This window comes from Carassius carassius, chromosome 27 (assembly GCF_963082965.1).
Source record: "Carassius carassius chromosome 27, fCarCar2.1, whole genome shotgun sequence".
Taxonomy (NCBI): domain Eukaryota; kingdom Metazoa; phylum Chordata; class Actinopteri; order Cypriniformes; family Cyprinidae; genus Carassius; species Carassius carassius.
The window spans coordinates 15,934,471-15,958,420 of record NC_081781.1 but is presented as its reverse complement, the minus strand read 5'-3'; the positions used below and the strand labels follow the sequence as shown (position 1 = coordinate 15,958,420).

Genomic DNA, 23,950 nt, shown 5'->3' with positions numbered 1-23,950 from the left:
AGCAAATGTTTAAACTGAGAAAGTTTACAATTTTATGCACAAAATGAGCTCATTTCAATTTTGATTTCTGCTACAGGTCTCAAAATAGTTGGGACGGGGCATGTTTACCATGGTGTAGCATCTCCTTTTCTTTTCAAAACAGTTTGAAGACGTCTGGGCATTGAGGCTATGAGTTGCTGGAGTTTTGCTGTTGGAATTTGGTCCCATTCTTGCCTTATATAGATTTCCAGCTGCTGAAGAGTTCGTGGTCGTCTTTGACGTATTTTTCGTTTAATGATGCGCCAAATGTTCTCTATAGGTGAAAGATCTGGACTGCAGGCAGGCCAGGTTAGCACCCGGACTCTTCTACGACAAAGCCATGCTGTTGTTATAGCTGGAGGCTGCATTGTCCTGCTGAAATAAACAAGGCCTTCCCTGAAATAGACGTTGTTTGGAGGGAAGCATATGTTGCTCTAAAACCTTTATATACCTTTCAGCATTGACAGAGCCTTCCAAAACATGCAAGCTGCCCATACCGTATGCACTTATGCACCCCCATACCATCAGAGATGCTGGCTTTTGAACTGAATGCTGATAACATGCTGGAAGGTCTCCCTCCTCTTTAGCCCGGAGGACACGGCGTCCGTGATTTCCAACAAGAATGTCAAATTTGGACTCGTCTGACCATAAAACACTATTCCACTTTGAAATAGTCCATTTTAAATGAGCCTTGGCCCACAGGACACGACGGCGCTTCTGGACCATGTTCACATATGGCTTCCTTTTTGCATGATAGAGCTTTAGTTGGCATCTGCTGATGGCACGGCGGATTGTGTTTACCGACAGTGGTTTCTGAAAGTATTCCTGGGCCCATTTAGTAATGTCATTGACACAATCATGCCGATGAGTGATGCAGTGTCGTCTGAGAGCCCGAAGACCACGGGCATCCAATAAAGGTCTCCGGCCTTGTCCCTTACGCACAGAGATTTCTCCAGTTTCTCTGAATCTTTTGATGATGTTATGCACTGTAGATGATGAGATTTGCAAAGCCTTTGCAATTTGACGTTGAGGAACATTGTTTTTAAAGTTTTCCACAATTTTTTTACGCAGTCTTTCACAGATTGGAGAGCCTCTGCCCATCTTTACTTCTGAGAGACTCTGCTTCTCTAAGACAAAGCTTTTATAGCTAATCATGTTACAGACCTGATATCAATTAACTTAATTAATCACTAGATGTTCTCCCAGCTGAATCTTTTCAAAACTGCTTGCTTTTTTAGCCATTTGTTGCCCCCGTGCCAACTTTTTTGAGACCTGTAGCAGGCATTAAATTTTAAATGAGCTAATTAAGTGGATAAAAGTGTAAAATTTCTCAGTTTAAACATTTGCTACGTTATCTATGTTCTATTGTGAATAAAATATTGGCTCATGTGATTTGAAATTCCTTTAGTTTTCATTTTATTAAAATTTAAAAAACGTCCCAACTTTTCCGGAATTCGGGTTGTAAGTTTTGATATATCTACGGTCTCTCTCTCTCTCTCTCTCTCTATGTATATAGCATTTTTTTATTAAAAAAAATAAGTAATTGTACATTTGAAGACATCCTTCACATATAACTATAAAGACAGTTAATCTGACTAATGCCAACTGTTCGAAGTATAGCCCTCTGCACCATTTGTCATTTTTGAAAAAATCTATTAAAATGGCTGAAAAGGCTCAGCTGAGACACACAATTGATATTGCAGTTAAAGAAACAAAGAGGAGGATATATATATATATATATATATATATATATATATATAGAAAGAGAAGAGTTCAAATATGCCTTATAAATACTTGGGGCCTGTTCCTGACCTCCACAAAGAAGTTCAGATGTGTTTCATTGTCTGGCGTCCCCTCGAAACATGAAGCCTGGAGAATGCGGACAATAAATGCTGCTGCACCAGCATTTCTGGCTTTGGGACTGGAAACAGTGTGACATTGAAGCTGAACAAGCTGTCTGCCTCCAATCCGGCCAATGCTTCTGTCAGAACTATGTTCATCAGGAGAGAAAGACTGAAAGAGTAGAGGAATGAGACAGAAAAAGCGTTTTAACCTTTAAAGACCCAGCAACCTTTGACACAGACTCTCAACTTCTAATAATCTAAATCCACACTTAGAATAACCTCCTTCAGGAACATTAACTAACTTCAGAAACATAAAACTAACTTAACCGGTCATTAGTTTGTAATACTCTGTAAGTTTGGTATATTTTCTCCACTGATCACCTGGAGGGTGTTTGAAAATCTTGGATGTATTGAAATTTTAAAGGTTTGTACATAATATAGTTTTAATTTTGTCTGAAACTTTCATCTGTGAAGACTTAAGTTACACAGACATGCAGAAAAAAAGTGTCCTATACACTGTTCGGTGCTGATTCAGGTCTGACCTGAAGAAGTTATAATGATATTGCAGTGTCTACAATACAGAACCAGCAGGTGCTGCTTACTTCAGATGTTCATTGCTTGGCCTGCAGGTGCAAAGCATTATGATGCTCAATAAAAGAGACAATTTGATTGGCTACTGTGTGCCCACTCAATTCTGATTGGCTGAAAGTAGACAGCAGAAGAGGGACAAGTCCAGGCATGTTTAGAAGGAAAATGTATTTCTCCTCCTTTCTCACTCAGTTCCTTCTCACATTCATTCACAGATCGCAACTTTGACAGAACGTCAGTGCGTAGTCGCTCTTTTCGCCGCCTAAATCGAGCCTTCAGTGTCCTGAGGAGGACCAAGAGTGGGACAGCAGTGGCCAATGAGACCACAGAGGAGCGAGACAACCTCAGAAACACCAACATACCACCGGAGGGTAAGTGTAGGTCTTGCAAGTGTTGTTTTCGGACACCAGAAGAAGAGTGACTGAGTAACCAGACCAAATTAAACCAGTTAATTTATTAGAGGCCCTGTTTTATCATTAACATTAGCATATATCGTAGTAAGCATGTTTATAATTGTTAACAATGTAGTGTAACTGTGCTGTTATAAAGCATTATTGCATAGCACCTCACCAAACATGAACTGTCCTATGAATATCATTCAATAGCATACTAAACCAATATCAATGGATAAGAAAAGGAGAAAGGGAGTGTGTCAGAAGGTGACAGTCTGGTTTGGGTCCCGTCAGCCCTGCAGTAGCATATGCTCCTTTAATAATACAGATGGAGCCTGAGGAGACTTGTCAGAGAGAGACAGAGAGGAAATGAAGCAGTGTGTCGAGACAGAGGGACTGGACAGATGAACGCTAAATGAGAGGGTTGCTTTCTGAATGAAAACAAAAGAGAAAAAGGATGCTTGGGAGATTGAAAATGAGTATGGAAAATACTGATGAGGACATCTGCGCGCGTGTGTGTGTGTGTGTGTTCATTATGTAACACCCTGGTTGCGGTAGTAACGAGCTTCACTTTCTCTCTTCCTGCAAGCATTCAGAGGAAATGTGAGGAAAATAGTGACTTTGAAAGAGAAACTGCAGATTGTGGAGAACAGGCGGATACGAGAGAGGGTGTGTGTGTGTAATAGAGAAAGAAGGGATGGATAAAGATAAGCAGAGACAAATCACAGAGATTGTTACAGAATCTGGCTGTAGTTTACAGTCTGTTCAGGCACAGGTGCAGTATGAATCTTTCACCCAGAACAAATAGAAATGCATAACATATGCATATTTTGAACAAATTTACAGTATGAACATATTTTCAGAAGTGACTGATATAACACTAGCTCTATAGCTGCATATGGCTCCTTCAGTAATTTGGATTTCTTCAGTAGTTCGGCTAACTTTGATTGTACAGGCTCTTTCTGTTGTCTTAACCACAAGCACACTTGGTGACACATAAGACACTCAAAGGTGATTGGTTACTTCAAATAATGAATGGTTGAAAAAGGCTTTTTCTTTTCTTTTTTATTTGCAGAGCAAATAATGTTGCGTCATTTGAAGATCAATTCTGATTGGTCTGTTTCCATCTCTTTGTCATATAGTGATAATTTAAAAGGAAAATTATAGAAAAATGAGAAAAAATACAATATGTATATATTTTTCACAATATACACTACCGTTCAAAAGTTTTGGGTCGGTATGATGATTTAATATTTTTAAAAAAAGTATTCGATGCTCACCAGAGCTGTATTTATTTGATAAAAAATCCAATAAAAACAGTAATATTGTCAAATATTACTACAAATTTAAAATAAATGTTTCTGTTTTAAAATATTTTAAAAAACAATTTATTCCTGTGATGTCAAAGCTGAATTTTCTGCAGCCTACAGTTTTCAGTGTCACATGATCCTTAAGAAATTATTCTAATACTTATTTGATGCTCAAGAAACCTTTCTCATAATTGTTGCACTGCCTATTTTTTTGGTAGTGATACTTTTTTTAATTTAATGACTAGAATTTGAAGTTTATTTCAAATATATATATTTTTATAACATTATAAATTATTGTTCTGTCACTTTTAATTGATTTCATGCATCCTTGCCTGTTTTCAATCTGACTGACCCAAGAATTTTGAATGATAGTATATCTGAATTAAGCAAATTAGTGGTTAAAACGATTTAAACAAATGTTAACTCAATCACCGAAATGATTACATTTATCTTGAATACATTTTCGGGAAGTCTTGGCCTTCCTTGCTTCTTCTGATGGATCACTGTAATGCTTTTTTAAGGCTAGTCACGTTTGGCTCTGCTCTGCTCCGCTCTGGACAGATGCCCTGTTTGTGGAGCACAGAAAGTGATGATCATGTGGGAGTTCACTGATAACAGATGCTCTGTTTATCTCTCTCTCAGTATTTGCATTACCTCAGCTGCATCATCTAATCCCTGATGGTGAAGTCACCAGTATTAAGATTACCAGGGTGGATCCTTGTGAACCACTGGCTATCAGCATTGTCGGGGGCAATGAAACGCCTCTGGTTCGCATCCTCATTCAGGACATCTACAGAGAGGGCGTCATTGCTCGGGATGGAAGACTTCTACCTGGGGATATGATCCTCAAGGTGCGTATGTCTGTTAGATCTGATGTTACGTCACTGTACAGTAGGAGTGAATTGTCCTGGTTTTGATAGCACATGTTGTCATGGGCTTCACCATCTGTTGTTCAGAGGGGAAGTGTGTGAGGATCCTGCATGTAAATTTGTGGAATGGAGTTCTTTTCAAGTATAATTATTTTAATGTTTGTAACTGATAAATGGCCAATATTATAATATATTACTACTAATAACAATAAATTAATTATCAATAAGATGAATAATAAAACACTAAAAACTGTATACTGTATACACACACACAATATATATATATATATATATATATATATATATACAGAGTACAGACCAAAAGTTTGGACACACCTCATTCAAAGAGTTTTCTTTATTTTCATGACTATGAAAATTGTAGAGTCACACTGAAGGCATCAAAACTATGAATTAACACATGTGGAATTATATATGTTATTATATACATAACAAAAAAGTTGAAAATATGTCATATTCTAGGTTCTTCAAAGTAGCCACCTTTTGCTTTGATTACTGCTTTGCACACTCTTGGCAATCTCTTGATGAGCGTCAAGAGGTAGTCACCTGAAATGGTCTTCCAACAGTCTTGAAGGAGTTCCCCGAGAGATGCTTAGCACTTGTTTGCCCTTTTGCCTTCTGTCTGCGGTCCAGCTCACCCCTAAACCATCTCGATTGGGTTCAGGTCCGGTGACTGTGGATGCCAGGTCATCTGGCGCAGCACCCCATCACTCTCCTTCTTGGTCAAATAGCCCTTGATGCCTTCAGTGTGACTCTACAATTTTCATAGTCATGAAAATAAAGAAAACTCTTTGAATGAGAAGATGTGTCCAAACTTTTGGTCTGTACTATAAATATATATTCAGATTTAGCTCTAATCTCATGCTGTCCTCCCATCAGGTCAATGGTATAGACATCAGCAACGTGCCTCACTGTTATGCTGTGGCGGCTCTGAAGCAGCCCTGCACACTGCTGCGCCTGACTGTTCTGCGAGAGCAGCGTCACCGTTACCGTTCCCATCATCACTCTCCCACCGAGGCCTTCCCCACCCAAACCCCCACCATCAGGGACGACAGCCTACATGTGGTCCTTGTTAAGAGGGCACCAGACGAACAGCTGGGCATCAAGCTGGTGCGCAGACCTGACGAACATGGTGTCTTTATCTTCCACCTGCTGGAGGGAGGGCTGGCCGCCCACGATGGGAGGCTAAGGGTAGACGACCGTGTGCTGGCCATAAACGGCCATGATCTGAGATACGGCACCCCAGAGCATGCAGCACTGCTTATTCAGGTGAGCAGCATTATGGGAGAGGTTATGTGGTGAGTATTAAATTGGTTGTTTACCCAAAAAATTTTATTCTGTCATTAATTACTCACCCTCATGTTGTTCCAAATGTATAAGACCTTCATTCATCTTCGGTACATAAATTATATTATATTTTTTGATGAAATCCAAGAGCTTTCTGCATTGCAACTGACACGTTCAAGGTACAGAAAGGTAGTAAGGACACTCTTAAAATAGTCCATGGGAAATCAGTGGTTCAACCTTAATCATGTGTAATAAATTAGTTAAAGGGATAGTTCACCTAAAAATGAAAATTTTATGTTTATCTGCTTACCCCCAGGTCATCCAAGATGTAGGTAAATTTGTTTCTTTAGTACAACACAAACCAATTTTTTTTTTAGCTCAAACCGTTGCAGTCCATCAGTCTTATAATGTAAGTGGATGGGAATCACAGCTAAAACATACAATAAAACAAAAAAAAAAGCATATAAAATCAAAACCAAATTAAACCCTGCGGCTAGAGACGATACATTGATGTGTAAAGACACAAAACAATCAGTCTGTGCAAGAAACTGATGGGAATTTCTATAATTTTTTACCTCTGATTCACGCAATGTCCGAACTGTTAGAACCCATGAGGCGTCTTCTTCTTATACCTTTATGGCGGATCGCAGACTTATAAGTGCATTACTGCCACCTATATGTCACGAGGACCATTGATACTCCTAATTGAGATTGTAGATAGAGTGTCAATGGTCCATTTGAGAGATAGGTGGCAGTTGTGTGGTTTGTGTGATTGAGATTGTTGTATAATATTAAAAATCTATAAAAATATTTGAATAAAATAAAGAAACTTATGTGACAAAAACAACAACCGAGAAATGTAATTTTGATGCAGTGCTTCACTAATGGGTTGACATTTACTGTATAGAGCCTAATATTATTTGAAGTAATGCTAAATAATTTAAACACTTTTGTTGCTTAGCCTTTCCAGCATGTCAAAGAATGAATGTAAACAAAGCCATGTAATCCTAACCTGCGGCGTCTTATTCAGTGAATCATTCATTAAATGGTACTAATTACACTTAAACCAAGGATTAGACTTAATCCTGAGCCCCAAAAACCAACTATGTAAATTACGTTATGTCTCCAAATAAAACCTGTTGTGTTCCTTGAGCAGGAAATTGATAAAGATGTAAAGCTTACATACGGTTTGTGGCAGTTTATTTGATTGTGGTTTCATCTCTGTGGTAAGAAGTGTGTCACAACGATATAAGAGTGTATAAGAGTGAAGTGACATTCAGCCAAGTATGGTGACCCATACTCAGAATTTGTGTTCTGCATTTAACCTATCTAAAGTGCACACACACAGAGCAGTGAACACACACACACACTGCGAACACACACCCGGAGCATTGGGCAGCCATTTATGCTGCGGCACCCGGGGAGCAGTTGGGGGTTCGATGCCTTGCTCTAGGGCACCTAAGTCGTGGTATTGCCAGCCCGAGATTTGAACCCACAACCCTAGGGTTAGGAGTCAAACTCTCTAACCAGTAGGGCACGACTTCCCCAAAGAGAGTAGTGAGTGTGTGTTTCGATATGTATTTCAGTGTGGTAGCTCTTTCCGAATGTTGTTCTTCAGCTTGTTGCTTCCTGTCTGGTTCAGATTGGTCTCGAAGGAGACAAGATGGCCGTTCACAGCAGGAGTTTCTGACATAGATTAACTGCTGGCAGGAAACTGATTAAATTAGTCCAATTAGGCTGATAACAAGCTAAGCCCACTCATTTAAGTGGCAGCGACAGAGCACTAAACTCCATAGGCTCTCATTGCGAGTGTGCACTTGAGAGCAACACAAGCTACGGGGTTGTCAAAATAAAGGGTTAATGAAGAAGAAAGCGGTGATGCACTCAGATGGAACGACAGGAATGGATGAAAAATAAATCAGAGATAAAAAAACTAGAGCCTGTGCCCTACTTCAGCACACATAAACACACAGACTGCAGAATGGATCCCAAATCTCCATATATATTAGTTTTACTTTAATAAGTACACACCTCTCAGATATACTCACACATTCACACTGAGCTGGAGCTGTAGGGCATTGGCAGTCACCACAACATCTGGTAATTGTGCTTGCTAGACATCCGGAGAGTAATGAGACATTACACACACACACTCTCTAGGGTATGAACAAACTATTTTAAATTTTAAATTCAGTTTTTGAACTGCTCGCTCCTCAGGGAAGTTGTTGTCCTCTGTTTGCTCTCCTGTGGAGTTCGAAAGGTTTTTTGCAGTAGACAGATAATGTTGCAGCTTTCACCCACCAACGCCAAAGGCCCTATGAAATCAAAATTGCAGTGTGTTGGCTTTTAGCCCATTCCTACAATATAAAAAGGCAGCTATATATTTTTAAGATACTTTTATACAGTGAAAAAAAACAACAATAATAATAGTACTTTTTCTGTGCACATTCATTGTAATTTTTAATGCATAAACTTCAAAAGAAACATAAAATCATGACTATGAATGGAATCAAATAATCATGACTAATCTGAGCAGTCTTTAAAAAGATTTAATTCCCATTCAGATGAGTTTTAACTTATTTTTTTATTATTTATATAAATATTGATGACGCATATTGTGCTGTAAAGATTTTTGTCCAATCAAATGTTCTCTAGAATAAAATGTCCATCAAGCTATTTATCTTGACACTTCTAGTAAGCAAACGTTTTCATCATCATTCATAAAACCTCATGCATTAACCTCTCTTAAGGCCTGTTCACACCAAGAACAATAACAGTAAAGATAACTATAATGATAATGACACTAGTCAACATTTGAAGTGGATCAACACTTTCATAAAAGTTTTCCTAAAACCAAAATGCATTCTTGTCTTAGGACAACTTTTTTTAAAAAAATGTTTTGATCCACTTTAAATGTTGACTTCTATATATTAACATTCACACCAATGGCAGATAATGTTCTGTTTATTATAAGCATGTTGCAGTTTTGTTTTCTGCCACTTTAAATGCTCAGGCTCTTTGAAGCACCATGGATTCTGATTGGCTGTCATTGTTTTTGATCACTCATCAGCTAGAAAATAATTCTTAAATTTAGTACAACAATATCGTTCTACTATGCCATTACTGTTATAGCTGTGGTGTGGATTTCCCTATTCTCATAGACTTGGAACAATTATTCAAACTTTATAGTTATCGTTACAGGTCTTTGGTGTGAAAAGGCTTTTAAACCCTAAAAAAAAATCTAATGCTATCTGCTATATGTTCTGCAGGCGAGTGAGGACCGCGTCCACTTCATTGTGTCCCGCCAGACTCACATCCCCACTCCGGACATCCTACAGGAGGCGCCGTGGAACATGGAGGGACCACCACCCTACTCGCCTGTGGATATTGAGCACTCTTTACTGGTTGGTTTCATGAGCATGAGCTGCACAAACTCTTTATTTCCCCTCCCTCTGCACCGCTTTACTAAACATTCTCTTATTGAGGAAAAAGATCTAAAAGCCTATTACTTCTACATCAAAGAATCAAGCAATCAGCCAGCTCTCTCTCTCTCTCTCTCTCTCTCTCTCTCTCACACACACACACACACACACACACTCCTTTGAGACAGCCGTCTCCAAACCTATTAACAGAAGAAAACCCAGCAGGAGGAAACACAGCCACGGCAAGCTGGGTTTCAGTGTGTCTTCGAAACTGGATTTTCTGCTGCTCAGTATCTGCACTGACAACTTCCCTTGTTCTTATAAAAGTCAAATACATTGTTAGTCATTTCTCTTTCTCCTTTGCCTAGCAGAAAAAAAACCCATCTCAGATCAACTTGTGAAGGTTTGCTTGCTCAAACTGTTCTGTGAATTTTCATTTTAAAGTATTTATTTATAATGCATTATAAAAATAGTGTAATCTCATTAATAATTGTTACAACAGTCAATACATTATAACACAAATAAATTCATTGTTACACTATGCATTTTAAATTTTGTTATAATTATTTACAAAAATATATAAGGTATTCCAATGTACATTATGAATAATTTGTAATGCATTATATATAAAGGCTTTAAGTAAAGTGTTGACATGAAATGTCCTAATAATCTGATATTTTAAGAGACTTATTAACCTTGACGCACAGTAATGTGGATCTGCAGGGGTCCTCTCTATGATGTAATTTCCTGATGTTTTTCAAAAGGCCCAAAACCCCTATAAAAACCAGACCAGAACAAACCAAACCCTAACATGACCTCTCTTCCCCTCTCTCTCTCTTTCTTTCAATCACTTTTTATCCTTTCAGTGACTCTTGTTAATTCTCTTGTACACACTAGGAGAGGTGGAAACACTCTGGCAGCATATTGTCAGAGGCTTTTCACTCCTCTGAATTAGACACGGCCTAACACACACACAGTCACTCCAGCGATAAGCCGATACACTAACTCCAGATCTGATTTTTTTCTGTAGCCAGAGGCGCAGACTAAATATAAACAGGCCTTTTATTGAACTTTAATAACGCTTTTTATTAAGTTAGGACTTAGTGACTGTGTTTGTTGTTTTTGGAGCAGTTCCAAGGCCAAATTTGGCTGCGGTCAGCAATAACAGCGTCCTGCAAGCTCACCATTTATTACAAACACACAAGCACACACACACACACACACACACACACACGCTTCAGGCAGTCATGTGTTTAGATATAATTTTTTGTGGCATCAGGAAAGTGTGAATCCAGATCATAGGTTAACAAATGTCAAACAACCGAGTAATTTGCTCTGAAACTTTAGTGAGTTCATCTTTCTTATTTCCTGTCCCTCCATTTCAGGATTCATGCCAAAAGCCTGCATGTTACGAGAAGACGGTGACTCTGTTGAAGGAGCCGCATGATTCTCTCGGTATGACGGTTGCAGGTGGGATGAGCAGCAGGGGGTGGGATCTGCCCGTCTACGTCACCAACGTCGACCCTAAAGGAGTGGTGGGACAAGAGGGCTCGATCCGCAAAGGTACAGCCTCACAAAGTGTGTTTAACCTATTCAGACACATCTGACAAAGCCACACACACCTGTTTCCAAGGTGCACCTCTGATCTTTCCTCCTTTTGAATGCAAATACACACACAAACAAAGACACACCTGCTACTGCATATGTATGACCGTCATCAGCTCTGCAAATAAATGCATATAAATCACCAGAAAATGACACACTCCCACTTGTACACCTACCATATTGCTAAATCTGTCTCTGTCATACACACAATTATCAGCTTCCGATTGAGCGTATGGAAGTTTTTCAGGTTTATTTTTGTCATATGTGATATGCATGTAGGCGTGTGAAGTTATGATCATGCACAGGTCGGTGTTTGAAGGCAGTGGTTTAAAGTTCCTAACAAATACAGACACACGCATGCAAGATCAAAGCTTTGAGTCTTTATATGCTGGACAAAGGTGTTGTAAGCCCAGTGTTTGAGGTGAACCAGAAATTTTGGGAAAACCTGATATTTGAAGAGAGTGGGTTTCAAATTAAGTTAAATACAGCACTTTAGCAATCTCAATATGCATTTTCCTGTCGCATTAACTATGAACATTAGGTTTTAATTTATTAAAAATAATCAGAATGTATTTGTATTGAAAATAATCTAATAATAAATTATAAATAAATATAAATCATATCTACTCCTCAAAGTAGTGTGTCCTATCAATGTAACTCTTGATCTGTTATGGTCCTGTGATCCCCATAGTAATGTGACTATCCCGTCTTCTAGGTGACATCCTTCTAAATGTAAATGGGCTTGACCTGACGGGTGTGACTCGTAGTGAGGCCGTGGCTAACCTGAAGAACACCTCGTCCCCGGTGGTCCTGCGGGTACTAGAAATGAGACCCCCAAATGAGAGCTCCCTGGACTGCATGCCGCCCCTGCATTCCCTCTGCGCTCTCTCGCCCTCTTCACCCGGAGATATTAAACTACCCCCGCCTAATGATGATTACTCCCCCCTCTGGGTGTCCTGGCTCCAGCTGCCCAGGTACACAGAGCAGAACACACACACAAAATAGACATACACTATTTGAATTCATTTAGTCTCTTTACACATACATATACACACATATATATGCTGCTGTTTTTCTTAAAAAGTCTATTGTGTAGGTTTGATCTTTCCCCCTTTCCCGCCATTTTCTTCCCTTCTCACACCAAATCTGTGGGAATTTGCTGTGATGGAGTATGAAAGTTCTTAACAATTTCATATGCATAATAATTGAGAAAGTTGTGTGTAGGGGAGAAAGAGAGCGCGACGGGGAGAACAGATCAGGGTTGAGGAAAGCCCTTCTCACCCTCTCTGCTGTAACGGGTTTAGATGCCTGAGAGTGTGACGGCTTTAAATAGACCTCTCTCTTCCATTCCCTGAACGTTTCCCGTTAGTTCTGTTTCTTTATTTCTTTCATGCATTTGTCTGCTCTCCATTTCTACATCATCTCATTTCACAGAAGTCCACTTTAAATCTGAGCTCTAAGCTTTCACGCTGTTAGCTGTCAGACATGGTTGATATCGAGATCTATAACAGTAGCATTTTTGCAGAGACTGTAAGTCTTTAAACACAAATTGATCCTTTCAGGGCTGCTCTTCATTTGAAACTCAATTATTTCTACAATATATCCATAAGCTCCCTCTGAACCTTTTATTTATTCTGAATTTCTCTCTTCCCTCCAGCTACTGAAATGCACCCCTATGTAGGATAGTTGACCAAAAAAAGATAATTCTGTAAAATAAGACTCAATTTGTTAACATTGGTTGCATTAGGCATCAGGTAATAATTAACAACAATTTATTAATCTAGGTAAATGATAATTTACATACAGCACTGTGGGTAACCCTTCTGCATCTCATTCACCTTTCTTCTCTCCCATTGCCTTCACATTTTTCTTGTTTTTCCCCTTTTTCTTTTACAATAATAATTGATTCAATATAGTTGATACCAAATGTATTAATATACTTAATATGGAATTTAATAAAATGTATTCATATACTGTACAGTATATACAGAAATTAACATCAATCAAAATCTCTTTCAATAATAACAACAACAACCCAGTTTAAATTGAATTTATACTGTATATGAGAAATTAACACAATCCCTTTTCTTTTTTATAATAAAGACCTGACGGGTGTCTTTATGGCAGCGCCGTTTCATCTGCATTTAAACTAGTTTAAATCAAGTCTCATATCAAAATTTTATTTAAACTTTTTTCTTGAAATGTAACAAGTTTATTGAAACTCGTGATCTGAGTTTATTCTTTCATGTTTATTTAGACTTTTTTATTAAATTTTATGATATTTTTCTTGAAATTTAATCACTTGTAAGATGTTTTTTTTTAAATTAGTGCTTAGCCCTTATCCTCTTCCGTTAGTAATACCTAATGCTCTAGCTAATGTTAACGAATTACACCTTAATGTAAAATGTTAACAGAAATTATATTAATATTTACCATCATTTTGCTCCAACAGACCATGACCATAACAATCAGTCACCATACACTTCAGTTACCATACAAAAAATATGCAAGTCTGGGTGACCTCTCTCTTTAAGTGTCCTTGGTAAATAATTTGTTGATTTATGTATGTCTGCTGATTCTGAATGACAATAAAATTAACCTTGAATTTTCTGTCCATTCCAGGCATCTATATTGCTGTAAAGACATTGTCCTCCGTAGGAGCACGTCTGGCAGTCTGGGTTTCAGTATTGTGGGTGGGCAAGAAGAACTCAACTGTAACCAGTCCTTCTTTATCCGCTCTATCGTAGAGGGCACACCGGCCTACAATGACGGCAGGATACGGTACGGACACCTGGAATACGTAGAATTTACTATTGTCGGAAACCATGCTTTATGTAGAACACCTATAAATAAACTGCCAAGCAGTTTATTAAATAATTTTTTTTTTGTCTTTACCCTCATTCTTGTCACGACATACTAAAACTTCATCCCTTTTCTTTTTTTCCTATTAGCTGTGGAGACATCCTGCTGGAGGTGAATGGGAAGAGCACTTGGGGAATGACGCACACGGCTTTAGTCCGCCTGCTCAAGGAGCTGAGGGGTCGCATCACTCTTACCATTGTTTCTTGGCCTGGAAGCCTGCTATAGGACTGCTCTGCATGTGGGAGGGGCATATCACATTGACCCTGCATTAGAGGGTGGAGCTTACACTATAGACCTTATAATGACGACAACCAAAAGGGTAGAATTGAGAATCCGAGACTTCCTTGAAAGGTGGTGCTTATGATGCGGACTGTCCTCCGGGAGCGGGAAATGACACATGGACCTCATTCAGGTACTAGGAGCTCAGACTCAAAACTTGAAAGCAGGGCTAATGCCATGACTCCGCCCACAAAGCAGCACGTTTATCACACTCCAAAACCAGGAGGAACTTTCACAATTGCCCTTTTGTCAAGGCATAAAGATGATCTGTGTGCATGAGATGAACAATGTGTCGTTAAAGACGAAAGGCGGAGCTTTTAATCTGTATTAAAAGTACACTGTGAGCGTCTAAAAACACAATTTCAGGATGCAACGAGGAGCGTGTCAGTCAACAAATGAGTCGGATATAGATGTATAACCATTATGGGCACTGTGCTATATGTAGTCAGACTGTTTGACTCTAATGTTGTAAGTAGAGGACTTTGAGATGCCGCACATAAGAGGGGTTTCCTTCGAACGAGAGCTGAAAGGAATACTGGAATGTGTAGGGTTTGGGGGGGGGGGGACATGTTGCCAATTCCATTAGTTTTACATGTTAGAAAATGCATTGAGGTGGACGCACATTCTTTACTATAAACGTCGATGTCTGAAAAAATAACGAAATGGATTCAAGCACTTGTACTATGACTAATATTAATTTTGGTTTATTACTCTCTGTTCCTATGGCTTTCAGATATCGGCTTCGTTTTGTTCGTTCTGACAGTGGTTCGTTCTCTCCATCCGCTGGCATGGAGACATATTTGCCAAGTAGTTCTATCTATGTTGGTACATTTCAGATGCTTTCACATATGAAAATAAACTATAGTGAGTAATAAAAAAAAATAGTAACTGAAAAAAGAAAAGCAATGTTAATAATCTATTTTAAAAATGGATGACTTATAATGCTTACAATGATAACGTGAGTTTTTGGCGGCCTTGATGATTATTATTATTTTTTTATTTTGGAGGTGAAAGGATAGGACAGAGATTAGTGTGTGAAAAGCTCACTGTGTGAGTGTGTGTGTGTGTGTGTGGGTATCATTGTGGGGTAAGGTGCGTGCTCTGGCATCTCATGCTTTGGCTTGTGCAGTATATTGTATCTGTTGGTACCTTTGGTTCAATGATCAATAAAGTCAATCTACATGGAGACTTGTGTTACTGTCTCGTGTTCTTATTGTGCACTGTTTGTGCATATAAATATTTACACACACACTAGCATTTAGTTTCAGGTCAGAAGGTTTTTTTTTTTGAAAGAGGTTCACAGAGACTGTTGTTTGTAATAATGTTTAACAATATTATTGTATTTTTGATTTGTTTAAAGGAACCTTCTATTTGAATAGATATAAAATGTCATTTATTTCTGTGAATTTTCAGCATCCATTACTCCAGTCTTCAGTATCACATGATTCTTCAGAAATCATTCTAATATTCTGATTTGGTGCTTAGGCTTTCTGATTATCATAATTATATATGTTGAAAACATATGTGCTGCATAATAATGTCCAGACTTTTTTTTTTCCAAGATACTTTGATGCATAGAAAGTTCAAAACAACAGCATTTATTTGAAAGATTAATTTCTTTCTTCTTTCCCCACACTAAATAATGGTTCACACACATTTACATGTCTTGATCATGTTTATAATTATTTTGCTTCAACAAAATTAACATTTGGCACAACAAAAATACCATTTTGTAAGTCAACAAGTCATTTTAAATAAATAAAAAATTTGAACTCTTTTGACCACCTTTTACTTTTTTTAAATCATATTTTCAAAAAATTAAATGTTAAATAGCTAAAACGGTAACATAAACTGGCTTATCAAGTGTTTGGCATAGGATTAATCAAAATCTAATCACAGTTGTTTACTCATAATCTGACTCACGGTGACGAGACTAATGATCTTTTACTAAAGCCCTCCTACTGGTCAACAAATGGGCTCACCAGCTGGCCAGGGAGTTATTCTGTGGCCTCTGACTGGTTCTCCTGGTCCACACTGCACTCCTCGCTGGGCTCAAGGCTTCCTCTGTTGTGTCTAGAGCGTTTGTGCCTGTGTCTCCTGTGGCTATCTGCGTCATCACTATCATGATGCCGCCTACTGCTGCCACTAATGAGAGAAACGGAGAGAAGGTCACATGATCTATATATATGATGGTTATATAAGATGGTTTGCCCCCAATGAAATCACCTTTAGTGCCTTCTGTGTGCTTTTGTGTGTGTTACTCTGCATGATGTGACCGATATGAAACTGTAATGGCATGTTTTGTATGTGGACATACTGTACAAGCATTTGCTGTGGTGAATTTGTACGTGAGTGTATGGGATATTATAAAAAGTAATTTACAATTTAATGTATATTAAATACATTTTCTGTGGTCATTTTACAGTACCTGTAACAAAAAATAAAATACATACACCACTTGTTCTATGTAGAGTATAATATAATAAAATATAATTTATCTGGAAAATTATGGATGCTATTTCTAAAATCAAAATTAACATACAATTTTGAAAATTCTTAAATAATTTCAGAATAAAGAAGTAATCTGTTGGTATAAATTCTGAATATAAGATTCAGCGATATTTGTCTCTGACACAGTGAATACAGATGACAGCTACAGGTCACTATGGTGTCAGTAGAGGAATTAAACCCATAACTAGACAGGATTAGAATAGAATATTATGAAATATATATCAAACTTTAGATAACAGATAAAACAGAGACGTTTACTGCAAATACTTTTTCTGCCTAACATCTAGGGCATTTTAGTCACCTTTGGTATTTTTCTTTTACTGTCCGGCACCCTTTTCCTGCCATTACCTGTGTGAGGATCTGTGTTGTTCACTCCTGTCCCTGTGTTGTCTTTCTCGATGTCTGTCTCTCATTCCTTCTCTTCCTGAGCTTTTCCTGTATCTCTCACTTCCGTAATGACTGTGATCCCTGTGTCGAGACACACGCTCCTCCTCACTGCACACACATGTAAAAGCAAGCAGACTTATTAATAATGAGGGAATAATGAGCGCTTTACTCAGGTGTGGTATTGAGGGTGGAGAGAGTGCTGGTAATTTACTCCTCCCACCTACAATCCCTGCTGGACCTGAGATTTGAACCCACAACCTAGGGGTTAGTCCAATCTCTAACCATTAGGCTCCAAATGGGACAAACAACCATGAAACAAAGTTGTGAAACTGTAAGACAAATGGTTCGGTCACACCTAAAAAGATAACTATAACAATAACTATATTAGCATGCCAAGCACTCAAATGTTGAGTGGATTCCAATTGTTAAAATGTTCCACTTGTCAGGTATCATTTTTATTAATACTTCATATTCCAATCTAAATAGTTGCAATTTAAATGTAGCTTCCCCAACACTGTTAACATACACAAATTATATAAAAATATATATTCTTGTGCATGTTAACAGGGTCACTGTCAGATAAATGACTCAACCTGCAGCTGTTATGATGTATAGTGCTATAATGAATGCCTTCCGGTACACTTTTACTACATTCTTTCTCTTTCTCTGTGCACATTCATACAGAAAATAAAGACAAAGAAAAGAGAAAACTCAATAACCTGATCCCTCTGTCTGTAATTAGCAGTCAGTTGAATCTTCCGGCCCTCAGGTGCTGGGCTATAGATTAGTCTTGGAAACACTAATTGTTTGACAGGGGATAAGAGAGTTTGTGGTAGCAGAGGTCACTTGTGGAGTGTATGTGATCGCTCCATGAAGCCAAACGTTCACTCAAAATGAACATTCTGCTGCATTGAACCTTTTGGGTGAACGATCCCTTTAAGTATCTTCTATGTTTCCTCTGTGCATTTGTCATAGTTAGTCAAATGATATCGATGTTATTGTTAGCAGCTGCAAACCCAACATGAACCTGTGTTTATAAGTCACATTCTGTTGCAAATTTTTCATGCCATTTATTAATAAAGATTTGAACCATAAACATGTTCCGCTGGGACTTACAAATGTAATAAGGCACAATGAGTAAGACATGTTGCGAGTGTCTCTCTCTCTCTCTGTGTGTGTGTATGTACAGTCGTGGCCAAAAGTTTTGAGAATTACATAAATATTGGAAATTGGAAAAGTTGCTGCTTAAGTTTTTATAATAGCAATTTGCATATACTCCAGAATGTTATGAAGAGTGATCAGATGAATTGCATAGTCCTTCTTTGCCATGAAAATTAACTTAATCCCAAAAAAACCTTTCCACTGCATTTCATTGCTGTCATTAAAGGACCTGCTGAGATCATTTCAGTAATCGTCTTGTTAACTCAGGTGAGAATGTTGACGAGCACAAGGCTGGAGATCATTATGTCAGGCTGATTGGGTTAGAATGGCAGACTTGACATGTTAAAAGGAGGGTGATGCTTGAAATCATTGTTCTTCCATTGTTAACCATGGTGACCTGCAAAGAAACGCGTGCAGCCATCATTGCGTTGCATAAAAATGGCTTCACAGGCAAGGATATTGTGGCTACTAAGATTGCACCTAAATCAACAATTTATAGGATCATCAAGAACTTCAAGGAAAGAGGTTCAATTCTTGTAAAGAAGGCTTCAGGGCATCCAAGAAAGTCCAGCAAGCGCCAGGATCGTCTCCTAAAGAGGATTCAGCTGCGGGATCGGAGTGCCACCAGTGCAGAGCTTGCTCAGGAATGGCAGCAGGCAGGTGTGACCGCATCTGCACGCACAGTGAGGTGAAGACTTTTGGAAGATGGCCTGGTGTCAAGAAGGGCAGCAAAGAAGCCCCTTCTCTCCAAAAAAAACATCAGGGACAGATTGATCTTCTGCAGAAAGTATAGTGAATGGACTGTAGCCCTGTAAACAGTGAACAGTAAAGCATCCTGACACCATTCATGTGTGGGGTTGCTTCTCATCCAAGGGAGTGGGCTCACTCACAATTCTGCCCAAAAACACAGCCATGAATAAAGAATGGTACCAAAACACCCTCCAACAGCAACTTCTTCCAACAATCCAACAACAGTTTTGTGAAGAACAATGCATTTTCCAGCACGATGGAGCACCGTGCCATAAGGCAAAAGCGATAACTAAGTGGCTCGGGGACCAGAATGTTAAAATTTTGGGTCCATGGGCTGGAAACTCCCCAGATCTTAATCCCATTGAGAACTTGTGGTCAATCCTCAAGAGGCGGGTGGACAAACTAAAAACCCACTAATTCTGACAAACTCCAAGAAGTGATTATGAAAGAATGGGTTGCTATCAGTCAGGATTTGGCCCAGAAGTTGATTGAGAGCATGCCCAGTCGAATTGCAGAGGTCCTGAAAAAGAAGGGCCAACACTGCAAATACTGACTCTTTGCATAAATGTCATGTAATTGTCGATAAAAGCCTTTGAAACGTATGAAGTGCTTGTAATTATATTTCAGTACATCACAGAAACAACTGAAACAAAGATCTAAAAGCAGTTTAGCAGCAAACTTTTTGAAAACTAATATTTATGTACTTCTCAAAACTTTTGGCCACGACTGTATGTGTGTGTGTGTGTGTGTGTGTGTGTGTGTGTGTGTGTGTGTGAGGTGTCGTGCCAGCTGGACTGAAGACAGGCCAGTCCTTTCTCTAAGCCACAGGAATGAGATCATATCTAGGGGACATGTGTTCACCAAATGCTAAGAGCATCCACGTCCATGCTAAGAGCATTACCAATCAGATTAAAAGAGAGACAGATTGAGCGAAGGATAGGGCTAAGTGAGAAAAGAAGGAAAAAGTTAGTGTGGCAGATTGTCAGTGCAGGTGTTGTGGATATATCGGTGTTATTCTTGCTCTTGAGTTCAGCCCTGTTTAACCTTTGGTGATCCTATCATGAGTGATCCTGCAAAACAAATTAATCATGTCAAAGTTACTAGTTTAATATTAAAAGTACTATTAAAAAAAATCGCTAACATATTTTAAAAAGTGATAATTTGCCACAAATGTGATGTAATTAGTTAATTAGTGTAATTACAGTACAAAGTTCAAATACATGTATTCAACTTAAAAATTAACTCTACATTCATTAATTTACTTTACATCACACATGTCCTGTGAAGTCTTTTGGAGTATTTCTAAACATAACAAACATCACTTGTTGGGATTATATAATAAATATGAAGGGTCCTTACACAAAGCCATGAGGGACACCCCTGAAATAGTGATTGGACCACAAAACATTAACACTCATATATATAGCTCATGATCGAATCACTTGAAATGGAACTTACCAGCCATAAACTGGATCTTAGTGTGTGTGATGGATGTAAAGTTCTCTCAGAATGTGCTAAAGTGAGAGAGGTTGTGTATGGTAAACAGTTGTTGTCTTTCACTCAGAATGTGGCAGACAATAATGGATTGTACTGTTTCTGTGTGGATATTACATAAAACAGTGATAGAGAAGACAAGAGATTTGTCAGTGCATATCAGACAGAGGATCTGGGAGCTGAACGAATATGTTGGTCAGTAGGTTCTCTGCTCTCTCTGTGCAATGACACAGATGCAAAGCCGCCAACATACTGTACCCTCAAAGCCTTGGCATGTGTGGCTGTGTGTGGCAATGTAAGTCCTAATTTATGTGATATCATGACAAAAGTGTGTGTGTGTCTTCTTATAAGATTTTGAAGTCATTTTATTTAGTACATTGTCACACTTTTTGATTAAAATGCAACCCTTAAGGCACAAAAGAAAATATATCCACTCAGACATCGAGATATGGTATCTCATATTCATGTGAAGTGAGAGTAAGAGAGAGATGATCTAAGAGCAAGAGCAATTTGACTTCATAAGTCTGACAGACAGGTGTAACGAAATATGAATCATCCAAACTGTATGAGTTTCTTTCTTCTGTGGCACACTAAAGCAGTAATTTCTAAGGAATGTGTTGGTTACTTTGCTGCATTAAGTTACAATGAAAGGGAACTGAAGTTGCCAAGCTTTGAAAAGGATGCAATGCAACATAAAATAAACCATAATAATGGTCCATATGACACTATTTAACTTCTTCTGGTGCTACAAGATAGCTTTATAAGAGTTCATTTGTTTTTTTAAGTTTGGTCTTTTAAATGAACACAGTAAGAATACAGTTGATTCAGTACACAAAAAAAGTGTAATCACTCGATCTGATCATCAGTGAGTAATTTCTGTTTGTTCCTCACACAAAATTGTCATATGGCTTCAGAAATCTTGTAATATAGACCTTTTATAATTATTTTGCTTCATTTTTAAGCTTAAAAAGCTCTACATTTGCTGTAGACTAATTTCATGGAAAAAGAAAAACCAGTAGGCTACAAATTTCTAGTTTGTTTCACAGAGAAATGGAAGTAATGCTGGTTAAGAATGAGTCAAACACTTGCACAGATCTTAAAAACAGCTCCAATTAAAGGTCCATTTAACCTTGCTATATTGAGACTGTTGGGTTTCTTCACTGATTGGCTGTCTTACCTTTTGTGACCTTGTGAGGACGGACTGTGTTCTCTATCTGTTTCTCTGTTTCGCTCTCTCTCACGCTCTTGCTCTTTCTTGTGTCCTCTTTCTCTGGTTTTCTCTCTCACCCTTTCTTTGTTATGGCGGTTGTAGTTTTCCCATGCTTTGCCACTGTCCATCACACCTGACCATGAAGCCATGCCTACTGCAGGTGAATACACACCTGGGAAAAAGAGACATAAGATTATTAAAAAAATACATACTGTATGTACTGATTTGTGTTGATAGAAATATACATCTACTGAAATCTATTATCAGAACAACAAAATATATAAAAAATGTAATGAGAATATATAACTGATAATTTATTGTATTTAATTATTATATTATATTACTAATTGTTAAACGTGTGAAATATATAATAATTCATTATTATAAACACAAACACACACACACACATACACACACAATAATGAATTACAATAGTGACATTAAATATCAAAGCTATCACACAAACAAAACTGAGATCAACAGCATTTTAAAATAACACAACAACAATAATAAAACCTAGTTCAATTCTGTTCTAAAGGCAAACCATATTTAAATGGCACATTTGAGACAGATGGCAGGATAACAGCTTGCTATTACTATAACAGCTATTGCTTGATTTCTGCCTCTATTTTACACACAAACATGCATACAACAATCACTGAAAGCTCACAGTGACAATAACCAATTTAACTTCTTGAGTACGCCCAAATCATTACAACATGTAGAGGTTAACAAGGCCACAGCAGATTTTCTCATATGCTCATTTTCTCTGTGTGTGTGTATGTCCTTGTTAACCTCTGCCTGCAATAATGATGTGTGCTGGACTGCAGTTGAAATGCTTGCAGTGCATTTCTATGCTTAGTGACTGGAAACGTATCCTTCTACGGTTTAACGGTGTTCGTTAGTGTGTGTGTGTGTGTGTGTGTGTGTGTGTTTGTGTAGTGATGATGAGAGTGTTGAGTATGCTAACACTTTGTATGCAGTTCAGCTTTCTGTAGTCACCACCAACCACACGCCTCCCCATGCATTCTCACATGTACAGAGCTCTGTGATGTGTGTGGCAGTCTGGCTATGTTTGTGTGAGCAGAAACTCTTCTTTTCACTCTTTTGACTGGCAGTCCATGGTGTTGGATGCTCCAATCAAGACTCTCCAAATACGGGTTCCAAATAAAATATTTTCTCACTATTCGCTAAAAGATGTTAGGAAAATCCACAAGGAAACGTTCCTCAAACACAGACTTAAAACACATACACAAAACATAACGAGGTTTCCTTTCCCACACACACACAATTCAGAAGCCAATGAAAACTCAAAATGTTCCATTAGAAAATATATTTAATTTCCCTTAAGTCAAAAATGTATTGCATGTATTTAAATGTATCTGAATTGATACAAATTCGGATTAGTAGGTTAGAACTTGCAAATAAGGGTTTTTAGAATAATAATATATTCAAAATATATTCATTACTCAGTTTTACCCAAGATTGCATGTGAAATGCATATATTTTATAAACTTTCAATATTCATACCTGCAGGGAAAGGGTAAGATGTAGCCGACCGTCGATCAAAGCCTCCCGCCAAATGTCCACTGTTGCGATTAGAAAGACAGTGTTAGTGTTGATAGTGTGGTTCAATCATCCATTATTTTGAAAAGTTCTATTTTAAATATTTAAAATAGTTTTATTGGTTCATATGGCTTTACATACACAATCTATCAATTTTTCTCTTTCAGGATAAAGTGGCACTGTAACGTATGCAATATTATTTACTATGCCCAAACTGACCTTATGTACAAAACTGAAAGAGTGTTAAAAATATATATTAAATTAAAATTGTAATTACAGCACACAGAGCAGCAACTCCACATTATTTTTTAACTAACAACAAAGAAACAGGAATAAATAGAGCATACCAAAAAAATAGGCAAAAAGTAAGAGAAAAA

General features: G+C 38.0%; 2 protein-coding genes across 6 annotated transcripts in view; one reads left to right on the top strand and one right to left on the bottom strand.

Moving 5' to 3' along the window:
* The window catches only part of lnx1 (ligand of numb-protein X 1), a 39,041-nt gene extending 23,361 nt beyond the window's left edge, over window positions 1-15,680 (top strand). For all 5 annotated transcript variants that reach the window (XM_059512953.1, XM_059512952.1, XM_059512956.1 and 2 more), the window contains 8 exons: window positions 2,666-2,821; window positions 4,795-5,003; window positions 5,919-6,308; window positions 9,596-9,730; window positions 11,134-11,311; window positions 12,069-12,327; window positions 13,976-14,134; window positions 14,305-15,680. In XM_059512953.1, the coding sequence (XP_059368936.1) occupies window positions 2,666-2,821; window positions 4,795-5,003; window positions 5,919-6,308; window positions 9,596-9,730; window positions 11,134-11,311; window positions 12,069-12,327; window positions 13,976-14,134; window positions 14,305-14,440 (1,622 nt within the window). In that variant the 3' untranslated portion in view covers window positions 14,441-15,680. The remainder of the gene's footprint in view (window positions 1-2,665; window positions 2,822-4,794; window positions 5,004-5,918; window positions 6,309-9,595; window positions 9,731-11,133; window positions 11,312-12,068; window positions 12,328-13,975; window positions 14,135-14,304) is intronic.
* A 470-nt stretch (window positions 15,681-16,150) lies between these two features.
* Window positions 16,151-23,950, bottom strand: part of fip1l1a (FIP1 like 1a (S. cerevisiae)) — a 29,770-nt gene continuing 21,970 nt past the window's right edge. Inside the window, exons 13-16 of the mRNA XM_059512951.1 lie at window positions 23,538-23,596; window positions 21,975-22,179; window positions 17,354-17,500; window positions 16,151-16,639 (exon numbers count right to left, since the gene is read on the bottom strand). Coding sequence (XP_059368934.1) covers window positions 16,492-16,639; window positions 17,354-17,500; window positions 21,975-22,179; window positions 23,538-23,596 — 559 coding nt within the window. The 3' untranslated portion in view covers window positions 16,151-16,491. The remainder of the gene's footprint in view (window positions 16,640-17,353; window positions 17,501-21,974; window positions 22,180-23,537; window positions 23,597-23,950) is intronic.